This window comes from Fistularia commersonii, chromosome 21 (assembly GCF_037954325.1).
Source record: "Fistularia commersonii isolate RoL2024-O1a breed Wild chromosome 21, RoL_Fcom_v1.0, whole genome shotgun sequence".
Classification (NCBI taxonomy): Eukaryota; Metazoa; Chordata; class Actinopteri; order Syngnathiformes; family Fistulariidae; genus Fistularia; species Fistularia commersonii.
Window position 1 is genome coordinate 7025917 of NC_141304.1, and position 25953 is coordinate 7051869.

The window sequence follows — 25953 nt, forward strand, 5'->3', positions numbered from 1 at the left end:
TTTTTTTTCTTTATTAGTCCGACTCCACAGGTCGAGTGGTTAAAAATTGGTACCCAGCTACCAACTAAAGCGAAATTAGAGAATCATGGAAAACTGCTGGTTGTGCCACAAGTTGAAGAAGAAGACAGCGGCAAGTACATGTGCAAGGTGAAGAACAGCCTTGGAACGGCAGTCCGTTACTTCACAGTGACAATAGAAGGTAATTGTGATTTAAAATTAAAAAAAAATACGAGAAACAAAACAAAAACTTATCCCTTGAAGAACAGTAAAGCATGTATAATAATGTTAGATGTGATGTGATTGTTTTGGAGTCAAGTTATAACGGGTGATGTCATTTTGCTTCAACAAACAATAATAGTAATTGGTGGTTCAGGCTGCTATTCTGCTCACACTTAAAAAAAATGTTTTGGAATATCAGTGCCAGTTTTCAAGTTGACCTTCAACTACTCTCTTTAACTAATACAAAAACTTTTTCAAATTTGCCTAATTGAAAGCAGGGCTGTAAATACTGAGTCATGAAATAATATTTTCATGATTTTTTCATGCGTTAATGTCTGAACACATAATTGATTATTTTCTATTGATCTGCTACATTTTCAGCCAATAGCTAAAGCTCTGCTCTGTATGATGGTGGATATTTTGCCAACCATGTGTGCATGCCTGTGTGTCCCCCCGCCTTGAAAAGCAACTTACGGTACTTAAAATTAGGCGAAGATGTTAGATTAGCTATACTAGGGTGTTGCCGCTCCTTCTAGGCTTCATGATGTAGCCAGAAATATAGCATATTATGATCAAACAGAGCAAGCCTGGAGTCAAATGTATTTTGTGATCTGGCGTATGTTTATGTTTTAGGCCTTCCAGAGAAAATACAAAGTTCTGTCATAAAGGTGTGGAGGGTAGAGCAAGGACACACTGCATACGTATTTGTATGCAGCCTGCGATGTGAACATCTGTTTTGTGTTTCATTGTTTTTATCTCTTACAAGCAAGTATAAATAACGTGATTTTAAGTCTGGAAAATGGGACTCTACTGTTTAATCACTTTTCTGATGTATAATTTTTTACTTCTACTGTATATTTGGTCCCCTTTAATGCGTACCAATATGTTTGTCAGCTTCGGGCCCAGGCATCTTCCCGAGTAGTTTTGTTTTTTTCATGCACTGCTGCAGCTGCTATAAGGAGCAGCTGCAGATATTTCAGTGACAGGTAATGCTTGGATGAAAGTAAAATGAATATGCTCTTTTACTTCTCTGTTTTGAGAACAAAGAGACCCAACATCTCTTTTCTCCTTGTTTTCCCCTCTGTTGGTAAGTGCTTGTTTGATTAATCCGAAAACACGTGATTTACTGTTTTCACTGAGGCAGCGTGCCAATTAAAGCCTCAGAAACGAGTTTAGTATATTCAGTTTAAAATGGACCGACTCAGTATTACACTCCGATCGCCATTGTAACTGCATCATCCTCACGAAGAATGACGTGATGTCTGAAAAGTAACTTTTTTGTCACCGCCCATTAGGCCATGTTGAATGTGTGTCTTTGTTGATAATGGGGTTGATATGTTTTGAACACGGATTGCCTTTACTATTCTTTTATTATTTTCTGTGATAGCTAACTACTTTAGCCATGTTCATTTAGTGACATTTATCAAGTGATCTGTTTTTCAGAACCTCCAGAGTGGGTGTTTGAGCCTGAAAGTCAGCTCCATATGATCGGCTCAGAAGTGCATATCAAGTGCTCCGCCAGCGGTTCTCCTCAGCCCATAATAACATGGAGGGTGAATGGTGCACCTCTGCACGGTCAGTGTGACAATGCAACGTACACTTTGTGCTAAATTTGCTATTTAAAGTCTCAAAATGATCCACCGATTTGTTTGTGACCTTACACTTGTAATCAAGCACATTGAATTATATCCAGCCCAAGAATAGGGTGTTCAAGTTTACCCAGTATAAGTCACAATGCAGAAATACTCCCTTTAATGAAAGAATATTAGTCTGAAATGGTATGAATATGACCCTGATTCTCACTGCCTATGATATTTTTAAATGGAAATCTTCCTTCTGGATTTAAATATCATTCATGATGATTTAGTTAAAAAAATCCATCCATCACTCAGGGTCGCTGGAGATACCTATCCCAGCTGTGATGGGGCGAGAGGCGGGATACACCCCGGACTGATCACCAGTCAATTGCAGGGCCACATATACAGACAGACAACATTAACTCACTCACTAATTCGGGGCAATTTTCCCAATTTTTTCTAATCAACCTGCTGCATGTTTTTGGACTATGGGAGGAATCACAAATATTTTCCCAGCTGAAGACATCCAATTTGATATACTGTACATATATCTTCTTCTTCTTCTTGTTCTTTCGGCTTTTCCCTTCAGGCCTCGCCACAGCCAATCAACCTTCTCCGTCTAACTATTTTCAGTATCCTCCTCTCTCACACCAACTACCTTCATATCCTCTCCCACTACGCCCATAAATCTTCTCTTGGGTCGTCCTCTAGACCTCCTGCCTGGCAGCTCCAATTCCATCATCCGTCTACCAATATATTAATAAAAGAAAATATATTAAAAGAACAAGTGCAATTATACAGTAATTACATGATTTATGACATTATGGTGCATTATTTTCAGTAACGATAGTCAGACCTGGCGGTAGTTGAGTTCCAAAATTCTTGCACAACGTTCTTTATGCCATCTTTCCGAATTACTGCAGAACAGTATCAGGGTACCTTGGAATATTCACAGATAAAAGTTTATTACCTGTTTGCTCGACTTGATGTTTGTGTAAATGTGGTGTTGCAGCAGAGTGCATTTCACACTGATCTTTGATCTATTGCAGAGTACCCTGCAGCTAATAGGATGGTGTTTGATGACACCATCATTTTGCACAATGCCAAAGCAACTGACAGTGCAGTCTATCAGTGTGAAGCTTCTAACAGACATGGAATCCTTCTGGCAAATGCAAACATCATGATTATGGGTGAGTTTGACAGATTTAATCTGCACCAGCCATGCTTTTCAGCAGTGTCATGGTGTTATTAATACCTGGATATACTGTCTGAGGATTTCTAAAAAAAAAAAAAAAGTTGTTTTACAGTCTTGATGAGAAAGTCAGACTTTGGGGTGAGTAAGTTCATGCCTGCTGAGTGATGTGCCAGGATAGAGAGCTGGTGCTGATGTTGGCATACTCACATAAAATTGAAAAGAGCCCAGGGAACAGGGCTTTCCGTGAGCTATACTCCTTTATCGCAGCGAGCTGTGCTCTCTGTGGAACAAGGAGCTCTATTCTCTGCCATTTAAATGCTAACACGTTCATACAAATTCCATAATGATTTCAGTGGCATAAGACAATGTTCCTCTCCTAAAGTGCTAAAAGTGTGGGGGGGGGGGAGACAGAATGTTTGCAACAATATACGCAGTTTGGTCATGGTGACATCGGAGTTAATAAATCTGGACAGTCTCTGAATGCTAAATCCCAGCTGATGCCTTCACAAACAATTTGGACAGACAGACCATTTCCTTGGGAGGCTTTGGCTTCAACTGATAAGGTGTTCTCTCATTATCCCATTGTTTTCTTTGATTGCCTTCTCATAGTCACACATTTTTGATTGGCACGTGGTAAAGGAAACGTTCTAATTTTTACACACCGCCTCAAACCACCCAAATATATGCATTTCATTAGACTCCGCCTGATAAGGAACATACTAGATCTTGGACGGCACAATTTTGGCCATGTAAAACTGCGGCTTATTTTGTTCTGAATAGCATATTCGGAATCACCATTCCATTGCAGTGTAGTTTTGTTAGTGCCTAAGATTGCTACTAACAATCTAGTCGCTGGTCCTTGCAGATCTTCCGCCAATGATTTTGACCAAAGAGGGGGAGGAATACTCAGCCGTTGAGGGAAAAGGAGTGATGATGCACTGCAAGGTGTTCAGCTCTCCTCCTTCAACCATCACTTGGTAAGTGTGCATTTCTTTCCTGTTGTTCCACACACCAGCAGAGAGCAGTAGAGCTAAACTGGTGGACGAGAACAGACCCTTTACATTATTTCTTAATATAAAGTCTGCCAAAACAACTTTGTCACTTGGCATTAATATTGCTATTTGCAACTTTTTTTTTTCCTTTTGTTTTTAGCCACAGTTTGACGTTCTGCTAATGTGGTCATATTTATTGGACCAAAGGGAACTTTATTTTTCTAAAATTTTACAGGAGCAAGGATGACTCCTCCGAATCAGTGGAGGGACCGAGGTTTCATATTCATGAGAATGGCTCTCTGGAAATCTACAGCACAGAGAAAGAGGACACAGGGCAGTACACATGCTATGCGAAAAACACAAAGGGATTGTCTGCTGTGGAGGGCAAGCTTTTTGTGAAAGGTAAACAGCTGTGTTTTTTTTTTAAGATGTTTGTTTTTCTGTTCTTTTTTTATTTCTTTTTTTTTTTTTTTGCAGTGAAGCTGTATGTAAGTCCTTGAAATGTAACTAATAGATCCCTACCTTCTGAAGATCCCACTAGAATAGCAGTGGCCCCAGTAGACCTGCAGATCTTAATAGGTTCCACGGCCCAGCTCTCATGCCTGGCAGAGTACGACAAGTCCTTCAGCAGCGACTTTGAGCTGATGTGGAAAAAAGATAATATGGAGATAGACCTCAAGTACACTGAAAATTCAAGGTAGGATTCATTTTTGCAGCATATCAGACTTATTCCCAGTTGGAACATTTTATTCCATTTCTTTCAATACTATGTCTCGATCTTTCTGTCAGCAGACACTTTTTGGAGGATGGTATCCTTCAGCTCGAGAACGTGTCCCACGAGGATCAAGGTGTGTACACATGTGTTGCTAGAACTCCTTTGGACCAGGACGTGGCTTCAGCGTTAGTCATGGTGTTAGGTGAGTGTGCATGTAAAACTCATTCATGCTTCAGCTTAGAATAATCTAATGACACATACAGTATATGAGCAGATATGTTATCTAGTTAAAGCAAAGCATTTGATCTGAACGGAGCAGTGAAAGCCCAGATTTTTGCATGAGTTGATAGATCATTCTTCCCTTGCCCTTATGTTACTGTGCTGACGGGTGTGTTCCGAATCTGTGTGTTATGATTGCCATCAGATGTTCCCGACGCACCTGTGAACTTGGTTTTGTCTGAACACAAGAGCAAGAGTGTGAAGTTAAAATGGATCCCAGGGAATGATCACAACAGCTCGGTCACTGGTAAACTCCACGTGGCACTACACGCAGCGCTTCCTGCACTCTGGTTGTGTGGTTGTGTGTTTGCATGTGTGTGTGTGTGTGTGTTGGTGTGCACACACCGTCTTTACCACTGTATGTATGATATATATATACATATATATACATATATTTTAACATTCTTTTAGCATAAGAATCTATAATTGATTCATCCAATTAAATTTGGTCTCTCTCTGGAATATACTTGCACAGCTGGTGGTTTAATAAGGAAGATCCATAGCTGTGATGGTCTGCTCTGATTTTCTCTCTGCTTGTCAACAGAGTTCATTATTGAGTATGAGGAGAATCAGTGGGAGCCGGGGAAGTGGAAAGAGCTGCACAGAGTACCAGGGAACCACCATTCATCTACCCTTAAACTTCACGGCCACGTGGACTATTGCTTCCGCGTTTCTGCAGTGAACACTATAGGAAGGGGTTCACCCAGCAAACCCTCGGAGAGATACAAAACCCCAGCGGCAGGTCTCGGGCATCCTTCCATTGTTTATTGGACTTTTTGATTCAGTGCGCTGGGCTACTAAAGCTGCCAACGATACTGTCCTATGAACTTTAAAACACTCACACCTGCTACATAATTGATTCAGCTCTTGTTGAAAAATGTGCTCTCTTGTGTGCCTATTTCACCGGAGATTTCTTCCACTAATGATGCCGACAAAATCCATATGCCTTCTTTTCCACAGCCCCTGACAAGAACCCTGAAAATATCAAAATTGAAGGTCATTTGCCACATGAATTGGATATCAGCTGGGAGGTAAGGAGTTTGAGGCTTTTATAATTGTCTTTCTTAATAACACAGAAATGTAAAGTACCTTCACAAGATGTGTTATTCACATCTGCTCCGTTGTAGGATTGAATTGTTGTTTTTTTTTCCAAGATACGGAAATTTTAAGATACAGAAGTTGTGCTAATAATTAATATTCAATCATCAATAGAAATTTTGAAACATTAAAATGGACCACTTTTGGTATTTTACTCTCCAGCTGAGATCTTCATTTGATGGGATCTCTTCAAATGATTTTCCATTGAAAGCTGCTTTGATTAGACTCAGAACAGAATAAGATGGAACATTTCTTTTAACAGGCACATGAATGTCGTCGGTGTTACTGTATGAAGATTAATCTTTCTTTCAGTCATTATCCGGTTGGCCTGTCATAGCTACATAGACCCCGAATCCCAGATTCAAGGGGTCTCCAACTGTTAATGATTTGCTTTTGTGAATAATAGTACCTTGTTCTATTTATTACCGTCTGACTTCTGTAAAGAGGTAATTCTAATCTGCAGTGTTCTCACAAGAAATTATATCAAAAGAAAAGCTCATTGTTTTAATAGATAGTGGATAAAATGGCTGCTGTTCCCAGCCCAGCTCACTTGGATAAATGGTAATTCTTAAAGTGGGAAAGGATTGACAGTCAGTAGAAAAATAGAAGAACAGCCAGTGTCTCATTGCTGCCTTTTATCCTCTTGTTTCGCTTTTGTATTTTTTTTCCTCTTGTCCTCTCGCCATTCAGCCTCTGTCACCAATTGAACACAACGGGCCTGGTCTAGAATACAAGGTGATGTACAGGCGGCAGGACCTGAATGAAGAGTGGATCGAACATGTAGGGAAGAGACACTCGTTTGTAGTAAAGAACACTCCCACTTTTGCTCAGTATGAGGTTAAGATCCAGGCAAGGAACCGCCAGGGTTGGGGTCCTGAGCCTACAATTATGACTGGCTACTCTGGAGAGGATTGTAAGTAGTAAAGCTTAAAGATGGACTCAAATGATTTTCACATGATGCTTTGTTTTTTTTTTCCATTCTTATTCCATTTCTATATGCCATTCATTACCTTCTCCTAATGATCATTTTGTGATGTTAAAAAGGTTGACATTGAATTTCAGCCTCATTATAGAAGGTTTATTATCTCTGATTCAGAGTAACACCTAGTTCCGTAACTGTATTTTCTCCTGAAATTTGCCCGGTCCTTGAATCCGCTTTCTCATCTGAGCCTCAAACACTCCTTCTTTTTAAAACTTTCATTGAGGTCATCATTTTGCGATGTCGGAAAAACATGCCTGCATTGATAAATTGAAAGGTTTTATACAGAGTGAATGGTTCTCATCAAGGAGATTTAGAACATTTCATTTTAATCACCATTTGGTCAGCTCAATTTGTCACAGTATTTATTGAAAAAATCGAATAAAAAAAAAGAATCCGAGGAGGGTGTTCTTCACTTCTAAGTACATTCTGCCATTGCAGAAGATGCCATTTACTTTTGAATATTGAATAATATTATATTGTTGGGAAAAGACATCCCTTATTATTACACTGAGATATGGCTTGTTAAATGGCTAAGCTTTGTGATGAGTGTCATGAGATCTTTTTCACAGGAAATAAGACAAGTATACTCTTTGAGATTTTGTTTTGTAGTGGTGTTATCTGCTCAGAACCCTGCAGAAGACAAGGGGGAGAGGAAGATTAAGTGAACATATTAAAGGCCTGATAAGATTTTGTCTGAAGTATATTTTGACAGGACTTAACACTAAAATAAAGGAGGAATGAATATGAGACACCCAGTTACGCAGGGGCTTTGCTTTAACCTTATTCTCAATAGGCTTGATGTACATTGTAAATGCAAGAAAACATATAAGCATATAATCAATACAGCTGTAATGGGGGGAAAGCACATATGGAAAAGTAAAGTTTTGCTGAGAAAATTATATGTATCGCAAAATAAGCACAACTATCAATACCAACAACAATTCTGATACTGAATGCACTACACGCTACATGAAAATTTCAGCATTTGCTGACTGAAACCCACATGAATTCCAGCAGTTACAAATGTTAGGTTCAACCAGTGCAAATGAAAGATTATTATTAAATTACGATAATTATCCCCACTGTGACAAGTTTAATATTTCGCAAGGCTATATTCAGATGTACTTTCACCAACTCTAATTTTGATTAAATAATTTACAAACTAAGTTTCACATTGAGAAACATGTTCATGTGGTATTACATGCAATAAATCACAGATTTCCACTGCATTTCGTGTGTTTAGCTTTCTTTTGGATTTGTCCACAAGATGCCACTTCAGGTCACGACCCCCTCCCATTTTTTTTTTTAAATGTTCAATTACATTATTTTGTCTTTAGCTCCTTTAGTTAGATAAGAGAGTAAACAGAATCCTATTTTGAAGCAGTACAGTAATGTGTATCTAATTAAGTTGTGTTTGTGGTGTTTTAATATCCTAAAAATCTGTTCTGAGTATGCAAAACTGGCTATAATGGGTCTATAATGTGTATTTGCCTTTGCAGTTCCATCTGCAGCACCCGATAATGTAGCTGTGGAGGTGATGAACAGCTCAGTGGTCAAGGTTAGCTGGACTCGTGTTCACCCAGACAAGTTGCACGGACGTCTCGGAGGCTACAGGGTAATACCTCAAAAACAGCCCCCTGCTTTGAGACAGTTTAAAACGAATGACCCTGACCTTTCTGCTTTTACCACTAGCTGTCTTCTTTACATGGTTCGCACCATGTTTTCTCACCCAGTCCTCAAGAAAACAAAAAAAAAAAAACAGGGAAACTCAGATGTTTACGTCTCTACGTTGTGCAGTGTTTGATCTCACCGCTGTCTCTTTCCTGTGGTAGATAAATTGGTGGCACCTGCGAAGTCTGGCAGATTCAAAAAAACACCACAGAGACAAGCAAACAATGACGTTCCCAGGGGACTACAACTATGCCATTGTACCAGGACTAACACCCTTCTCTGAGTACAGTCTCATCGTCATGACCTTCAACGGGCGTGGTAACGGTCCTGGTAGCCATCCCGTCAACTTCAAAACCCCAGAGGGAGGTAAGATTGTGGAAACAGCGTGGAGTATATCGATTTACAAACACCGAAGGGAAAATCTAATAACAGCTGAGGAAACTGGGTTGCAGAATTCGACCGCTTACTCTGTATATTACCTTCTTTGCCCTCACAGTCCCTCAGAAAAATGCAGTTTTCAGGGTCACAGACACGCAGAAGCATACTATCTCTTTGGCCTGGTCGCCACCATTGGAACCAAATGGGATTCTCACTGGCTATCTCCTTGAATATCAGCTGAGTATGTATCAGTTCTTCTTATTCTTATAAGTGCCTGTATTACAATAATAGTGTCTATGCCTTGCCACAAGAAGATACTGTTTTCCTGAGTGTTTAATGGTGTTTACATCCCTGCGTTCAGTTCCAACTTGCTCTCTTTTCAAAAACAAAAGAAATAAAAAAAATTGAAGCCACATATTTCCACTTTTGTAACAGGGGTAACACATCGTGAATAGCTCAAGGCACAATTTCTTCCTCGCTGCTGCAGCGTACAAACAAGTTCACAAAGCACTTTAGAAGTGAAAGAGCAGTGGTGGATCTTTGGTCAGCTGGTGATTGTCTAACCTATGATCCTCAACAAGGGAATGAAAATCATTGTGCCACTCAATGGGGCCGGTGTCATAGTGAGGTCAATGTGCGTATAGGAAACATGTCAGGGTGATATCTACTGGCCTACGTGTCACGATCAGGCCTCACCTACTGCTGACCAAGGCCATGATGTCACAGTCTGTTGAGGTTCAGCTTTACTGACCCTTCCCTGTCGGCAGGGGAGATCTTCGTTCTAGCTCACAGTCACACAGGATTCCTTCATTAAATGCATCCCACATGTACACGCAATATGTTGTCCTCAAACAAAAGTCAGACAAAGCTAAGGACTAAGTCCCAACAATGTTTTAGTGCCACCTTTTCTGGCTAATTGAGTTTGATTTGGCGGCTGCACAAGCAGGCCAAGTGTCATACAATATTTTAGGAGAGGACGTTTTCATTGTGCCACCGCAGTAAAGCTGACGGACCCCCTGAAGCGTTACATTTTTTTTTCAATTCCCCTTGAAGGTAGTCATATGTGAAATGTTGAGGATAATGCAACCAGCTGTCAAGGTATCATCTGTGACACAAGTGTAGTCGCAAGTATCAGTGCAGCTGTTTCGGGGCTTCATCGGTCTTAACTATGAATTTAATGACTTCACATTTGAAAGGTTTCAAAAGGTGTTTAAACTGTTAAACTGCTGAACTTTCTGTGTAAGATCTCTCAGTGTAAAATCTTTAATCAGTGTATCAAGTCTTCACTGAAGGTGAAACTAAAGCTGCCAGTCGCAGTTACAGCTCATCAATCCTTAAAAGGCTGTTTTAGGATTGAACATTAACAGTTTACCTGTTTTTGGTTGTTGTCTTCCCTAGAACCACAAATTAAATTGCTAATTATTAAAAGCTACATTATGAAGCCCTAATGTGTGCAACTTGAATGTTGAAGTTCGTGTTACAGTCCATCTATGTTTTTTTTTCCCCACTTATTTATAAGTTATTTTTTTTATGACAGAAATTGCACTATTAAAGAGCACAGTAGTTCCTCACTGATTCACCAAATTATCTATCCATCCCATTTATGACTGAATACATTTTGTCCTAGAGGAGTTAAGTTTTCCCAATAGTTTTTTTGTTTGTTTCTTTTTTATTTATTTTTTTGATGACAATGACACAATTTGGTGACAAAATTTTTGAATAACACAAATTCCAGGGTGTTTGCATTTAGTGACCCAGCAGCCAAGAAACCACAACCTACTGTTTCAGGCTAATATAATGACAATATTTAATTTGCCCCGTGTTGGACAGTTTGAAATCTGCTTGAATGATGATTATCTCCACCCTGCAGTTATCAAGGCCAGTGTGATTGAATTATGATCAACCATTTGTCGGGGTTAACATATCCATCTTTTCCAAAGAAGATGTCCAATGCTTCATTTGATCTCCAGTTGTGTCGACATGGTCTTTGATGAGCAAAGTGTGAATGATGGTCTGAATTTCAAATGGAATCTAAACATTTTAAAATGACTTACCTGTTTGAATCAAATGGGATGCCTGGTCACTTTCAAATTTCAATACAGAAAATCACATTTTCCTCACTAAGATCAAAAATTGCCCAGCATATTGCGTGTGTGTGTGTGTGTGTGTGTGTGTGTGTGTGTTTGTGTTTGTGTTTCACATAGGTGTGTGTGTGGCACAGCAAGTCTAGATTGCATAATTCATCAATACATATTTGTCATTATTTCTGTTGCTCTTTACCAGACTAAAGTATCACCTCTTTCCCAGCAAAGGTCAGCTCAGTAACTGATGTGTTTGATTTTGTAAAAAATAACTTAATGCCATGTGCCAACTTTTTAGGTTACTTCATTTGGTGAAAAATGAGATCTGATTACATAGCCCACGGCGTACGTACAATAAAAAAATAAATTAGTAAATTAATAAATGAACACTGCAAATTTTTATTCAGGATTGAGCCTGTTCTGTTCAAGGGGAGAAATTGATTGAAATAAAATTAAGTGCCCCTCTAAAGTATGCTCTTATTTATAGCCTTTCACTATGATAATTTTTTAGGCATGGGATAAACTTGACTGCAAAGGTATGCGGCCACAATGTAATATTTTGAAGAGGGAAATTAAACAAAACTAAAAAACAACAAAATGAACATAAAGTTTAACATTTTAAAAGCACACATGTCCAAAGCAATCGATTGATTGTAATGCATTTACTAGTGCATTATTTGTCTATTTTCAACATATTGAAAAGGACAAGCTTGAAAATTAACAATGGTAAGAAATATGCTGTGAAGGACATCAGCTACAGTCTACAAAATGAAAGGTTGCTTTATTTAGTAGGAAACTGTTGTAGAATTTTTGTATATGTTTATATGCTTATGCATGTGTGTGTGTGTGTGTGTGTGTGTGTGTGTGTGTGTGTGTGTGTGTGTTTGTGTAACACATTCATTTACTCATTCATTCATTCATGCTATGTCTATACATCTTCGGACGACCTCTACTGTTACACAGCCGTTCACTCTCCTATTCATACATCTGAGCAATTTAGTCTTCTGTCAACCTACTGCATGATTTGGTTCTGTGGGAATAAACTGCAGAATCAGGAGGAAACAGTGAGAACATGTAAACTCTAAACAGAAAAGAGCCTTCACAACGGGAACATTCTTGCTGGGGATGGAAATGTTAACTGTTGTGCCACCGTTCCTCTCACCCAAAGCACAACACCTATTATTCTTTAATTTCTCAGAATCAAAATGTTCCCAAAGGGTATCCACTTAGGTCAAGTGTGTTTTTTTTTCTTCTTCCACATTTCAGTTTCCTGTCAAATCTCCCATGCACAGATATTGTGTATGAAAATGCTGCACAAATAAAGTTGCAATATGCCCTGCAAGTTCCAAATTCAATATTATAACATATTAATCCTTTTCTTTTATGTAGTAAATGATACAGAGGAAGTGGGGTCACTGCAGACAATAGACATTAGCAACCCAGGCACCACCAAGTGGATCCTCCGCGACTTAGAACCCTTGAGCAAGTACAAGTTCTACTTGAGATCATGCACCATTATGGGCTGTGGACCAGTCGTCAGCGAGGAGAGCACCACAACTCTGGAAGCAAGTAAGTGATGGCGGTTATATAGCTTATATGTGACCGGGTGTGCCTGAATACACTGTTGTGTGGACTAAAAAGACAAAAATGTGAGGTGCTTATGTGTTTTTTTTAGAACTCACATGAGGTAGGTGAAAAATAATTTTCACCGTTTTTATCTGGTGCTGAAGGAGTCAAAACCTGATGCCTGCTTAGTCAAGCTTTTCATATCTTCATCGTAATAGTGTTTGTGGATAAACAATTTAATATGGATGTATTGTAGGTTTTCATTTATTACTGTCATGGGAGAGCAAATGTTTATCGATTAAATGGAGCTCATAAGCTGTGAAACAATCACCAAAGAAAGGAAATTGCTTTGATCTGGGAGAAACCAGTGCTTTTGGTTCTGATTTGCAGAATACAAACAATGGTGGGTAAGTCATCGTAATGATCTGGGTCTCAACATGTGGTATTTTAGCTTTGAGTATATATCATTCACGCAGAGCTGCACAGTTACTTGGCCTGGATCAAATGTGGCATAATCGATATATATATATATATATATGTGTGTGTGTGTGTGTGTGTGTGTGTGTGTGGTTGACATAAACAAATTACTCAATTGTTACACTGAAGCATACTGCAGATGTTTAATAAACACAGTTACTTTGTATTTTCTGAAGGAAAACTAACAATCACAGTGAAAAACCTAATTGGCTCTTAGGGTTGTTTATTTGCAGGCTGAAATGTCAACAAAAATAATAACATCATGATGATTTGGTTTTTATACCCCCCCCCCTTTTTTTTTGAATTGCAATTTTGTTGCACCACTGTGTATGACTTATTGCTGGTGGCTACTCTGTGGTCCTGGTGTGCATGTCAAGGTAGTTTTTGTTAATTGTTTGCTCTCTCTCATGCCTCTAAATATTCATCCCTTCAAGCTCTATGTTTGATCACACAGCCTGTTTTATAAATGTGTGCAAGTGCCTGCTTTGCAATAAATTGCTTGTCCCCTGTCTTTTTCTTTATTTACCACATTTGTTTCCCCCTGCAGCCTCCAATCTGGCTTCCACTGTTGGCCTCAGTATGTAGACCATTTTTAGAGATAGAATGATATGTCCTTCACTCATCTATCTATCTATCTATCTATCTATCTATCTATCTATCTATCTATCTATCTATCTATCTATCTATCTATCTATCTATCTATCTATCTATCTATCTATCTATCTATCTATCTATCTATCTATCTATCTATTACATGTATATATATTACATATATACATGTGATGCAAATCATGTGTTGTCATGAAATTTCATGTAGTAAGTGCATGGTTAGATTTTCATACCAAGCATTACATTTTAAAAAGTTAATGACAAAATTTCTTTTGCATGAGGGTTAAAAGTCTGCAAACATTAAACACATCAGTAGATAATTGACCTCATGTGCTGTTTGCCCCTGCCTTCCACAGAGAGCAGCCAATGCCTCCTTTCATTAGAGAAATGTCACATTCTTCAGAGATAAAAAGTTTGTGGCTTCACCACTAATAGCAATGTTAATTAGTTATCAAATTATGAATTCATTTTCTTCTAATAAATCTTGCTTCATTAGTGTCTGTAAACAAATATTGACTTTCATCCTAGCAACTGTAGTGCACCATCTCTCACCCAAGCAGAGGAAATAAACGATGCTTTTAGTGGCAAAACTCAGGAAGAGCATCAGAGGCCACCCTTTTTATCTTAATAATATGGGAAAAAAATGAAAAAAACAAGTGGCTTTTAAACTTCTATTTAAAGATAAAAGATAAAAAAATATTACTCTTTCTGATTAACATACATGAGATGAATTTATCTAAATGCGGGTTACCCTTTGTTGTAGATGCACTCTAAATAAATACTAATTTCTAGAGTTTAGCTGAAAATAGCATGTCTACTAACAGTAGTAATAGTGCCCTTAACCTGCTATTCTATTAAATAACTTAAGATGTGTCTTTTTTTCCAGGCAAGTCAGCTTCCCCCTCACCTCCAAGCATCCCAAAGTCCCCTGTGATCAAAACCACGCGTTCCACCATAGGTAGACCTGCAGATTATCCTAACATCAGCATCAAGCCAGTCATAGAGACAAGCGAAAAAATAAACAAAGAATACTTTTTATCCCCCCTGTGATATAACCCTGTTGTTTGTCTTTCAAATGACTTCTTTTAAAAAGGATATAAAAAGTCATTTTTATGCAACTTACTGTATACAACTTTGAATTACTACATTTTCGACTGGTCGAACAGGCCAAATGATAACAGATCCATTCTGTTGTTTACGAAACTGTGGTTTTCATTTCACTGCTGGGGTACGGTTTAATATCATCGTGCTCCAGCACTTCGGTGATCTATATTCTGACCCTCGAGTGCAGCTATAGAGTGCAGTCACTTGAAAGGGACAAACCTGTCTAATTGTCAGTGATTGATTTGTTTGGCCCCAGTTCCCCATTTACACAGCAGTGTATTGACCCAATAGTCACCTGACATTTACATGTAATCTTCAGCTGATTGAACAGCGGCACGGTAGATGTCGAGGACAACATCTGAACATGGAGAACGTAGCAATGGGAACCGTCCCCCTGGGCATCGTGCCCTCATACTGGGAGGGTGATATTTACAGAACAGTGATAACTAGATAAGCAGAAGCTGTTGAAAGCTCTTTTATAAGAATATTTTCTGGCCTCTGCTTATGAAGAACCATGACGACTTTGAAGGGGCGTCTTCCAGGGCACGGGCACCCCGCTGGGTGAGCAGCTGCTTTCTGCAGCATTTAATAGCGATCTAAGGAGTGTGATGACAGAACAGCAGCCAGCCTTAGGATATTTTAGTCCAGGGGCTGGTGTCAGTCGAATCATTGCACGGTTCGAATCATTGGAATTACCATAGTTGCAGACTAATCCATCAAGATTAGTCAGAGAGTGTCATTTGCACAGGTTGGGGATGGGCAGCTCAGACGCAGGTGTCCTTGTGTGCTGAATTATCACCTGAGCAAATAATGCACCTGAGCTGAAGATGTGGTGGAAGATTTCCATGCTTGCCATGAGGGAAATGAAGTGGTTGTGCTTTGTTGACTAGTTCAGACAGCTGCCTTCCAAGCATACTAATGATGCCCATCATTCACAACATTATTTGGGGCTATTCTTCCCCTGTTGGGTGTCAAAAGGCTACATCTCATGATATGGCTAAGGGGGATAATGTGCATTGTAGATAAGTTTGTTACAACTTACATGACAAAGGCAAAACACGATGATCAGTGATGATTATTTAATAAGTTGCTGGGTCCTCTGTGCATCATGAGGTCATATCCTATCTTGGACATCAAGGATAATGCTGGCTGAGGAAAGTAAAGAATGTCCAGAAAATGAGTATATTTAAGCATTGAGGCCACAGAACTGAAACGTTTATATCAAAATCAATGTTTTAAGCCAAATGTGATGGCGACATGACTGGAGCCACATTTTTTTTTCTTTATTTTAGATAAATTGCAATTTGGCGCACCATACCCTGTTACTGGTTACCAACATAAAGCGCTGCCAGAGAAAGGCTAACAAATATTCTCCAGCTGCAATAATTTCGGGGGCGCTGACCTATGCATTATCCCTAAAATACATTGCTCGAGAAAAACAAACTAAAGGATTGGTTCTGGCTTTGGAAGAGATTTTAAATCACCATGCTGGATAGAAATGAAGGACAATGTTATTAAGGAGTAAATGTAATGCCCATAATGAATAAAAACACATTCTAGAGAATTTGATTACTGGTGTTAATGTGGGGCTATACAGTAAATCAGGCCTGAAAAAACCTGTTGCTTCCACATGCAGCTGTTACCTTCATGTCGGTTTTTGTGTTTGTGTTTTTTTAAGTTGGTTGTTTGAAAAACACACAAACACAAAATTCAACATGAACTTAAGAGCCGCATGCGGCTCGGGAGCCACAGGTTGGCGAGGCATGCAGTGAATAGATATTGAAAAAAAATGTTTCCCCTCAATCTCTTTCTGCATCTAAACTACATCTAAATTACATATAAGGAACTATGTAACAATTGTGTTTTTCAGTACACTCTTTTAATAGCGTAATATGCCTGCTACTTTGATAGTGGTGAACAGTAAGTGTTCTTTACTGGGAAGCCTTTCACAATTATGTCTTGCCATCTTGTCTGTTATGTTGATTCTTTGCTGGATTTGCAAACATAAGACTGGATTTATTATGTCATGTTAATGAGCTTTATTTTTGCATCTATGAACAACAAAACGCTAATGGTATTCCTTTGGCTGTCTTAAAAAAACTATGGTGAATATCCTGGCATTGAGCACTAAAAACAAAAAAGAAAATTGCCTGTAGGACTGCATAAATGATTATTAATAAATGATAATTATTAATCATTAATCAATGAGGAAAAAGGAAAAAAAAGATAATATCTTAGGTCTGATACCATAGACATGCTGTTTTAAATAATCTCTGCTTGTTTTACAATTTTCATTTATAAATCTTGCAGTCCTGAGAACAGACCTCTGTCACTTTTTTTTTATGGTATGGAAGCACATTGACTTCAAGTGAATGCATCAGACGTCATCAATTTTCTATGCCGCAATCTAACTGTGCATTGCATGGTTGGTATCGATACATTAAGTTGTCAGCCATGTTCCCTCTAATTTTTCATGTCTGGGCATACAGACAACCTCGCTGAACTTACTTGAGGACCACTGTGAGAAGCATTAGATGTGCTCGCTGTGGCCACACATCAGTATCACACCTTTGATCATAGCTTCCATTTAGTCCATATTTTTCCATCATAAAACTCACTTACTACTTCAGCTTCGCTGCATGTTTTGCAGAGCAGACCTTTCTCACTCGATAAAGAAAAACTGTCAATGCCGGGATTGGCCGCGTAGCGTAATTGTATCCTATCGTATGATTTGCCGGACACCTGTCACTCACTGAGTTACACAGCAAAATTATACCGAAAAAACGTTATATAATTCATTTGCAGTTTTTTTCAAAGCATGATTTAGAGACCGAGGGGACTGGGAAAACATCCCAGGTGAAAGTATGTCTGCCATCATCTGAGTAAAGTTACTCCATGGCTTCTCATCATTTTGATCCAGGTCAAATGTGTCTACCCATTATACAATAAAGGATTTATAATATTTTGCTACTACCCTTTAAACCTGTCAATTTAACAGGGTTGGGTATGTTTTCTTTTTTTTTGTTTAACACCCAAATGATAGTGTTAATGACAATGCTCAACTGTATTATCTGCCAGGCACTGGTGAGAATACCTTGTTGATGGGGTCACAAGTACAGCAGCAACCTTATAAGAAAATTATTTAACAACAACAAAGAAAAGAAGCAGAGCTAATTGACCTCTCATTTCATTGTGTGTCCTTGGGTGCTGTCTCAAGCTGAGGCCTGCACTCGATGAGAGGAATTACATTTGTACAGCGTTCCACTCTTGATTAATTAGACAAGCGAATTAGCTGTTTAATATTAATATTGGACCATTTCCATCACTGGCATGCCCTGCCACCTTCTGCTTTTGCAATCAGATGGGCTTTGTCGATGTAAACATTCAATCAAATGTCCGGATGAAAAGGCCAAGGCGTGTCAAAGTCACCGGTTATTGTTCTCCACAGGTCTGGCCAGCATCCACGGAGGAATATCCACCCAAGGCTGGTTTATTGGGCTGCTGTGTGCCATTGCTCTCCTCACACTCATTGTGTTGATCGCCTGCTTTGTCAACAGGAATAAAGGAGGGAAGTATTCGGGTAGGTGTTAACACACACACACACACACACACACACACACATACATATGCACACAGAAAGACAGACACCCCTCCCTGAATAGCGATCGCTGCTTCCATCATTATATTTCCATTTTGCTGTTTGTTCAATCAATCAACATAGACGGCGTTACAGGAATACGTAAACTGATATGGCAGTTTTTTTTTTTTTTTGAACAAGCCACAAAATTAGTTAAAATGCAAATTTATCCATAAAATACGCTTGTGTATTGATAGGAAAATGAATATTTCTGTGTCCGGCATTTGGATGTTGCATTATTTAGACACAGAGGAGAGGCCCATACAAAAAGCAGCCCACAGCTAGACTAAATGCAAATGCTTTACACGGGGTAGGCGCACAGTAAATGATGGCATAAGCTTTGTTATATCTCAATTTTACTTCCCTTATTGGGGTCTCAAGAGTCCTCGTTGCCTTTATTATTCCCAGCTAATGGTCATCAGGTTGTCGTCTGGACAGCGATCGCTTCACTATTCAGGGAAAAGCACAATGAGACACAGCTCTGTCTTTGGTTCTCTCATTAAATTCTCATTATCACTAGTGGCTCCAACAACCTGAGTCTGGTGCTTTCCTTGTTAAACATCACTTATGCAAGCGCATGTGCACAGTGTTTAATATTTAAGTTTTAAATCTATCTCTGAAGATAACACATAGAGAGACTGATTTTTATATATTATCAATTCGGAATTTTGATTATCGATTTATTTTTTTATTCGAGGATCGATAAAGTATAATCTTATTGTAAAGTGGGTCAGGGCAGGGACACAGGGAACAAAAACTTGTCAGAGATCGAGCTGTCAGGGGACGTAGTCACCTTTATATGCAGCTGTCTTGTACTTAACTGATACCGTCTCTTCATTTTCCAAGCAGTAAAAGAAAAAGAAGACCTTCACCCAGATGTAGAATCCCAAGGCATGAATGACGACACATTTTGTGAATACAGGTAAGTGAAACCCCCCAAAGCACTATTTCACCATTTCAATACAATTCATCAGCAAGGAGTTCTTCTGTGCTGGCTACCATTTCCATCTTCTTCTACCTCTCTCAATAGTTCTCTCTGCTTGTTCTTCTCTTGCTGAAAAGACAACCCAGCATGCTTGAGGTTCATGTAGAGCCTTGCTCTTCTCCAGCGCAAGACATTTGATGGTTGAGTAACTGGAAAGTATGTGATAAACAGCACCACCGTAGAGCTGTTTTCACATCAGTGCTGTTAAAGTGGTAGCATCTTATTATAGGACGTTGTGCAGTTAGAGATAAGGCAATTTCCGACCTGAGATTTGTGAGAACTCTTTTTTTTCTAGCATAATTAGCTGAGTTACTTTTTTCTTGTTTTTTTTCCAATTTGCATGGGCGTTATAATACTTTTTAGCTTGATACCATAGCTGTAAGGAACACGACTTAAATTATATGGGGTATGTCGGTGATTGGAGCCATGCATTTCTTTTAATGATGTGTTAGCTCACAAACCATACCAATCACTGTGCATTTGTGCTTTTCAAATTTCCTTTTCTTCAGTTGGGTAATATGGATTATCAAGGACATCATTATAATCAGGGGCCATTGTTTCCCTCTACCAAAGTACCTGCTAAAGGACTGAAGGAAGAACATAAGTCAGACATACTTATGAATTATAGTGTTTCTCTCCAGTATCATGAGGGTTAGTTTTAATACCCCAAATAATTCAACTTTTTGTACTGAGAGCTTTTCCCAAGCATTTAAATTAAAACAGTCTAATGATACAAAAGTTCAGAGATATTCAACTGTGATTGCAATGATTTGATTTTTTTTTATCCGTCATTATTTTTTTTTTTGCTAATTTCCCTATAATTGTCTTAATAATACTTTTCAAATATATATCTCATATTCAGGAAATTTCTTAAAACAATAAGGCTGATTTCTCTATAACTTTAGGGGGCGAAACAAACCAACAAATAATCTTATTCTAGGATAGTTACATTTCTGTTTTGTTTTTTTTAAGCCTGTTTTGGATTTCTTATTTCCTGTGATTATTCTGAAAAAAACGCAACACAAAAACAAAGACCACAGAACTATCTACAACTGAAACTAAGATTTCTTTCAGAAAGATTATGTGTCATAATTTATAGTATTACAAAGTCCCATGTTTCCATATGTTGCCCTGCCCTGTTCCTGTAAGGCAGGAGCTAAACTTCAGACATCTAAGATTACTCAATTCCTTCAATATATCCAGTTCTCACTAACAAGTAAAAGTTCCATCAGTCGGAAAGCGCCTGTGATTTGTGTGTGTTTTAGTGACTAACATTGCACCTTATCAGGAGCTGTGGCTGCATTCACATTTCACATCTTCTGTGTGAATGGAATTGAACAGACTGTCTAGCACACGGCAGGAACATGAAACCAGTCAGTGTAATTGAAAGTGGCTCATCTCCAGGGTAGTAATATCTGTGCATGTTTCATTAATCCTGCCGTAGTGCAATTCTTAACAGTCGACCACAGCATGAGTTGCAGTATAATTCTCAAGCAGTGTGATCTGCACAGGACTACAAAAGCTGATGGGATGAAGTAAAATGAATCTCAGTGTGACAGGATTTACAATTTTACTCCAAGATTTATGTGTGAAAAGAGAGGAAGTTGTTCTTTAGCAGCAACGGTATGAAGCCCTTTAGCATCACAAGCTCTAAAATAACTTCCAAATAAATCAATTCTGAGGCACCAAAAAGTTTAACTCTTAAATTATCCAAAATAATGTTTTTTTTTTTTTTTTTTTTTTGACAGTGACTTACTGATTGCTGTAGCACCTTTTATCCAATGTTACTTTCTTTATTTTTTACTAGTGTGATCAGATGTTTTGTGATGTCCTGGCAATCTAGTATGTACTATCAACGAAGTGGCACTACACCAAATAAGCAAAGGAAATCAATCCCGTAAAGCCACTAAAAATAAAGTTTTTACATCAAATGCTTCATACTTATTAAGGTAACTTTCACGAGAAAGAGTCATGCTGCCCCCAACATGCAATCCTTATTCTGTAAAAGGTTTTGCATTGAAGGCTGCCATTAATCGCCACCAGACTCAAGACCTGCCATTTGTGCTTTAGCCTCGAGCCTGATCCCTGATTCGCCTCAGAAGGACATGGTTTATTCCCGAGCTGCTTGAATTAAGTTGGTTGAATGAAGTGTGGAACTATTATGTCAGCTATGAGTAGTAAACCAAATATACGGCACTTTATCCATTTAATCAATTCATAGATTATATTTTGTTTAGTAAAGGTTTGTGTTGTCATTTCCCTTCTATCTTGCAAAGTTTATGGGCTTTAATCCATTTTTTATCAGTTTGTTTATTTATTTATCTATCATTTTTCTTTATTTATTTATATTGATTACTATTAATTTGTAACTGGTCAGGAAAATTGAGTGGCTCTGCTCATTTGCTGCCACTGTTAAAGGAAAACAAATTACTGGTGGCCTTTTTTTCCCAGCTTTGGAATAGCTTGTTGTGACAATAAAATACTTTTAAATACAGGATTATGTTTGAAAATTGTCAAACTTTTAGGCACAGAGTTTACCCCTGAAGCAGATTGCCAGTTCCTATTTGAAAATGATCAGATAAAAATTACAATTTTAACCAATAATTTATTGGTTTGTGTGTGTGTGTGCCATGTTTGATTCATATTACCATTGTTTAAAATATATATACATGTATATATATATAATATACATACACACACACACATATATATATATGTATATATACACATACATATATATATATATGTATATATATATATATTTTAAACAATGGTAATATGAATCAAACATGGCACACACACACACAAAATTACAATTTTAACCAATAATTTATTGGTTTGTGTGTGTGTGTGTGTGCCATGTTTGATTCATATTACCATTGTTTAAAATATATATATATGTGTGTGTGTGTGTGTGTGTGTGTGTGTGTGTGTGTGTGTATATATGTGTGTGTGTACGTATATATATATACATATGTGTGTGTATGTATATATATATACATATGTGTGTGTGTATATATATATATATATATATATATATACACACACACACACACACACACACACATATGCATGTGTGTGTGTATATTTATAGTATATATATATCATTTATTTGGGTCAAACGCTCCAAATAATGTGCTGCACAACAGGCGTAACATTGTCCTTCATTTCCCTTTGATCACCCAGAGGTAAATGCTAATGCTAATCGCAAGGCCTCATCCAGGCATTGCTGGCCTGTCCAACTGAGCGAAGCCACAGGTGAAATCCTGGGCTCTAAATCCTTTCTCTCTCCCTTGCAGCGACAATGACGAAAAGCCACTGAAGGGCAGCCAGCACTCACTGAGCAGAGAAATCAAAGCAGGGGACAGCGGGGACAGTCTGGTGGACTACGGGGAGGAGGATGCCCAATTCAATGAGGATGGCTCCTTTATTGGTGAGTATGCCGGGCGAAAGGAGAAGAGGGTATCAGCTGATATCAAGGCCACTGTTGAGACCCCTGCGTGAGGATCGGTACCCCCATCTACCTTCCCCCTGGACTGCAGTTTCATACAACCAGTTTGAAGGAACAAGTGACAAAAGACACAGATTTTATACATACTGCACAAGTTGTGTCAATTGTAATGAGTCATTGCCAACAGCACACTGTCATCACCATTTTATAATGCTCTGTTTTGCTAAGTTACAACCCAGTGACCATTACTAAATATTATGTAAATACACTGTATGTTGAATGTGCCGAGTGTTTTTTTTCTTTTTCTAAGAATCACTACAGAAAAACAAATGACTTTTCTCATTTTGTGGTTATTTTCCAAACTTCATAGCTGAAAATGTCCCCAACGCACAGTCTTATATGCAGCTGATGTCCTCTTTTATCAGATTAAATTTACATCGGGACATCAAGTTGATATTTTTCAGCTGGAGGAAAATATTACCGGGCATTTTATATTTGAAAAGTATTCATTGAATATGATGTAAGATGTGTACAAATGATCCTCATTAACTTATTTTTTCCAGTGGTTTTATATCCAACAAAGTAATAAGGGCATTTATCATTTGCAATTACTTTTGATTCTGCTGAAGCTGTTACAAGAAAACGTTTCCTTTGGCTTTCTGGTTTGCTGTTACCACACATCTCGGTGTAAAAGCCCATCGCATACCAATGAGATGGTTAAAAACGCATGCATTTCATACTAAAATACAACATGACATGCAGTAGTAAAAAGGTATCCATTTAAAAAAAAAAAAAGAAAAAAAAAGACAATTTTATTACAACAAAACTGCACTCTGTGGACACACTTTTTTACATGCTCCAGGTCAGGATTTATTCTTTCTAGTTTAAATATTAGAAGGACATGAAGGGATACATTATTTGTTGTGTTTAATAGAGAACCAGGCCTTTTTTATTAATTCTAATTTTTAGTTAAGCTACAAAATTGATGGACACTACATTTCCCACAAGGCAGCTCAACAATGGTGATTCTGTTTTATAACCATCTCTCTCTATAGGGTGCCCTTATATCCAGAATCCCTGTATCTTTCTGTCTGGTCTTCAGTATGTTAGTTTGGCAAAACACGCATTCTGTTACTCAACATTAATATTCGCATGTTAATTCAACTTGCAATCCTGTGTAAAAATTCAGCCTTTGCATGTTCAGGTGTTTAGTTGGTGTTTATTGATGTCATTAAATACTCTTTTCTTACATTGCCTTTATGGTTTCCATCTGCCTGTTACTCAACTATGACAGCTTTTCATCCACGTTGCTCACATGTGTACACAACTGAATACTTTTTTTATTTTTCTTATAGCGTAAAACCTTTACCTAGAAGTAAAATATATCTAGATCAAAATCTGAAGTATCCTAATCTATGCTGAAATAGTGATATTTCTCAAATTGTTGCCGGTTTCATTAAGAGAAGAACAAAACGTCACACGTGGATCGAGTCTCTGAATGACCAGAGCGCAGTTTCTGATTATTTGAGAAAATCTCGAGAAATCAGAGGAGTAGTCTGTGTCTCAAGACACACACTGGTCCACTGAATCCAGAGGGTTGCAATCATGTCTGATGGTCGATAATAGGGAATGGAGTGTGTCACTGTGAGGGCTCTCACTGTGTGTGTCACATCTGACTCAGATAAGCTCTGCACTCAGACAGGTGGGTGCTGAGCTTACACACAAAGCTTGCACTCATGAAACCACAGGTTTTTGTTTTTCGGCAACCGACTAGAAATTTGTCTGTACCATATGGGATATTGAGTAGAAGTGAAATAATGCTACGGTAAAAAAGTTACATGAATCTAGAGAGAACACAAATTGCATTACTCGTCGTTCACACATTCTACTTTATTTTCTCTTGATCGCGAGAAAACAAAGCAAGTCCCTTTTCCCAAGATCTTGAGAAAACAAGCTTTCTTTTACCATCATGTGGAAAGTTTGAAAAAGAAAAGATGTTTGAAGGAATGGTCACTAAGGGCTTCCATACTTTGATTATAAGTTGGGTGATTTACGTTTTATTTTCATTTTGAGGCTGTCAAAAATAAGTGAACAACAGCTAAAACAGACAGATCATAACTCCATTTATCTGAGTGATATGAATATGTTTTCCTGCTGCTTTCAATCAACTCTTTTTTTTTCATAGAGCGCAAGTAGATATTCATTGCTATATGTGGATAAAACAATTTACTGTATTCCTAACAGATGCACATCACTGTTCTAGTCATAGCATGTGTAAACAATATCTTTAGTTTATCAACAAGTCAGTGAAGGGTCAGTTATTTAAGACTTTATAAACCAGTGTCCATCAAATAGGTATGAAATGATTGATGTCAAAACATTTTTTAGCCTTTGCTGTTTAAAAACAGCTTTGTAAGACAACGTGGTAGCAGTTACTACTAATTACCCAACCCATTTAGGGCAAATACAATTAGCAACAGCTCTGGCTACAAGGTTCAGAATCTACTTATGCTTCTCTTTCTCCTTCCATGTGACACAAATCATACATACAATGAATGGGTTGGTAATATATAAATAAATAAATTAGATAATTTCCATCATTAGTGCATGTTGGTGTGTGTATAATGGTAAAGGATGGCTCTGAAAAAAATAAACCTCTATTTTTTTTTTCCAATGGCCTATATCCATTACAACTGTTACCATATATTTATTAACTTATCGTATCATATTGCTTTGTTGGTTTGTTTTCCTCCTGGCACTGCAGCAAAACTGTTATGTATGAATTTGGGTTGATGAATATGTGAAAAATTCACAGACATTCATTTGGGAGAAACATATATAATTAATAGATTTGTTTTCTTTTTTCTATTTTCTTCACAATCTAAAATTACTAAATGCATTCGATGGGCATTTTCACATATTTGATATCAGAAATAA

The 25953-nt window shown here is 38.0% G+C and overlaps 1 protein-coding gene across 5 annotated transcripts in view; it reads left to right on the top strand.

The window, feature by feature from the left end:
- Positions 1-24272, top strand: part of chl1b (cell adhesion molecule L1-like b) — a 63703-nt gene extending 39431 nt beyond the window's left edge. For 2 of the 5 annotated variants that reach the window (XM_086167879.1, XM_086167881.1), the window contains 18 exons: positions 18-199; positions 1663-1794; positions 2846-2986; positions 3857-3968; positions 4219-4385; positions 4515-4680; positions 4773-4900; positions 5123-5224; positions 5522-5719; positions 5938-6008; positions 6766-6988; positions 8557-8672; positions 8890-9094; positions 9225-9347; positions 12577-12756; positions 18392-18523; positions 19430-19502; positions 22865-24272. In XM_086167879.1, coding sequence (XP_086024005.1) covers positions 18-199; positions 1663-1794; positions 2846-2986; positions 3857-3968; positions 4219-4385; positions 4515-4680; positions 4773-4900; positions 5123-5224; positions 5522-5719; positions 5938-6008; positions 6766-6988; positions 8557-8672; positions 8890-9094; positions 9225-9347; positions 12577-12756; positions 18392-18523; positions 19430-19502; positions 22865-23069 — 2656 coding nt within the window. In that variant the 3' untranslated portion in view covers positions 23070-24272. Of the gene's footprint in view, positions 1-17; positions 200-1662; positions 1795-2845; positions 2987-3856; positions 3969-4218; positions 4386-4514; positions 4681-4772; positions 4901-5122; positions 5225-5521; positions 5720-5937; positions 6009-6765; positions 6989-8556; positions 8673-8889; positions 9095-9224; positions 9348-12576; positions 12757-18391; positions 18524-19429; positions 19503-19642; positions 19722-22864 lie in introns of all 5 variants that reach the window. The other 3 variants (XM_086167880.1, XM_086167882.1, XM_086167883.1) reach the window with 2 other exon arrangements.
- Positions 24273-25953: the final 1681 nt, after the last annotated feature.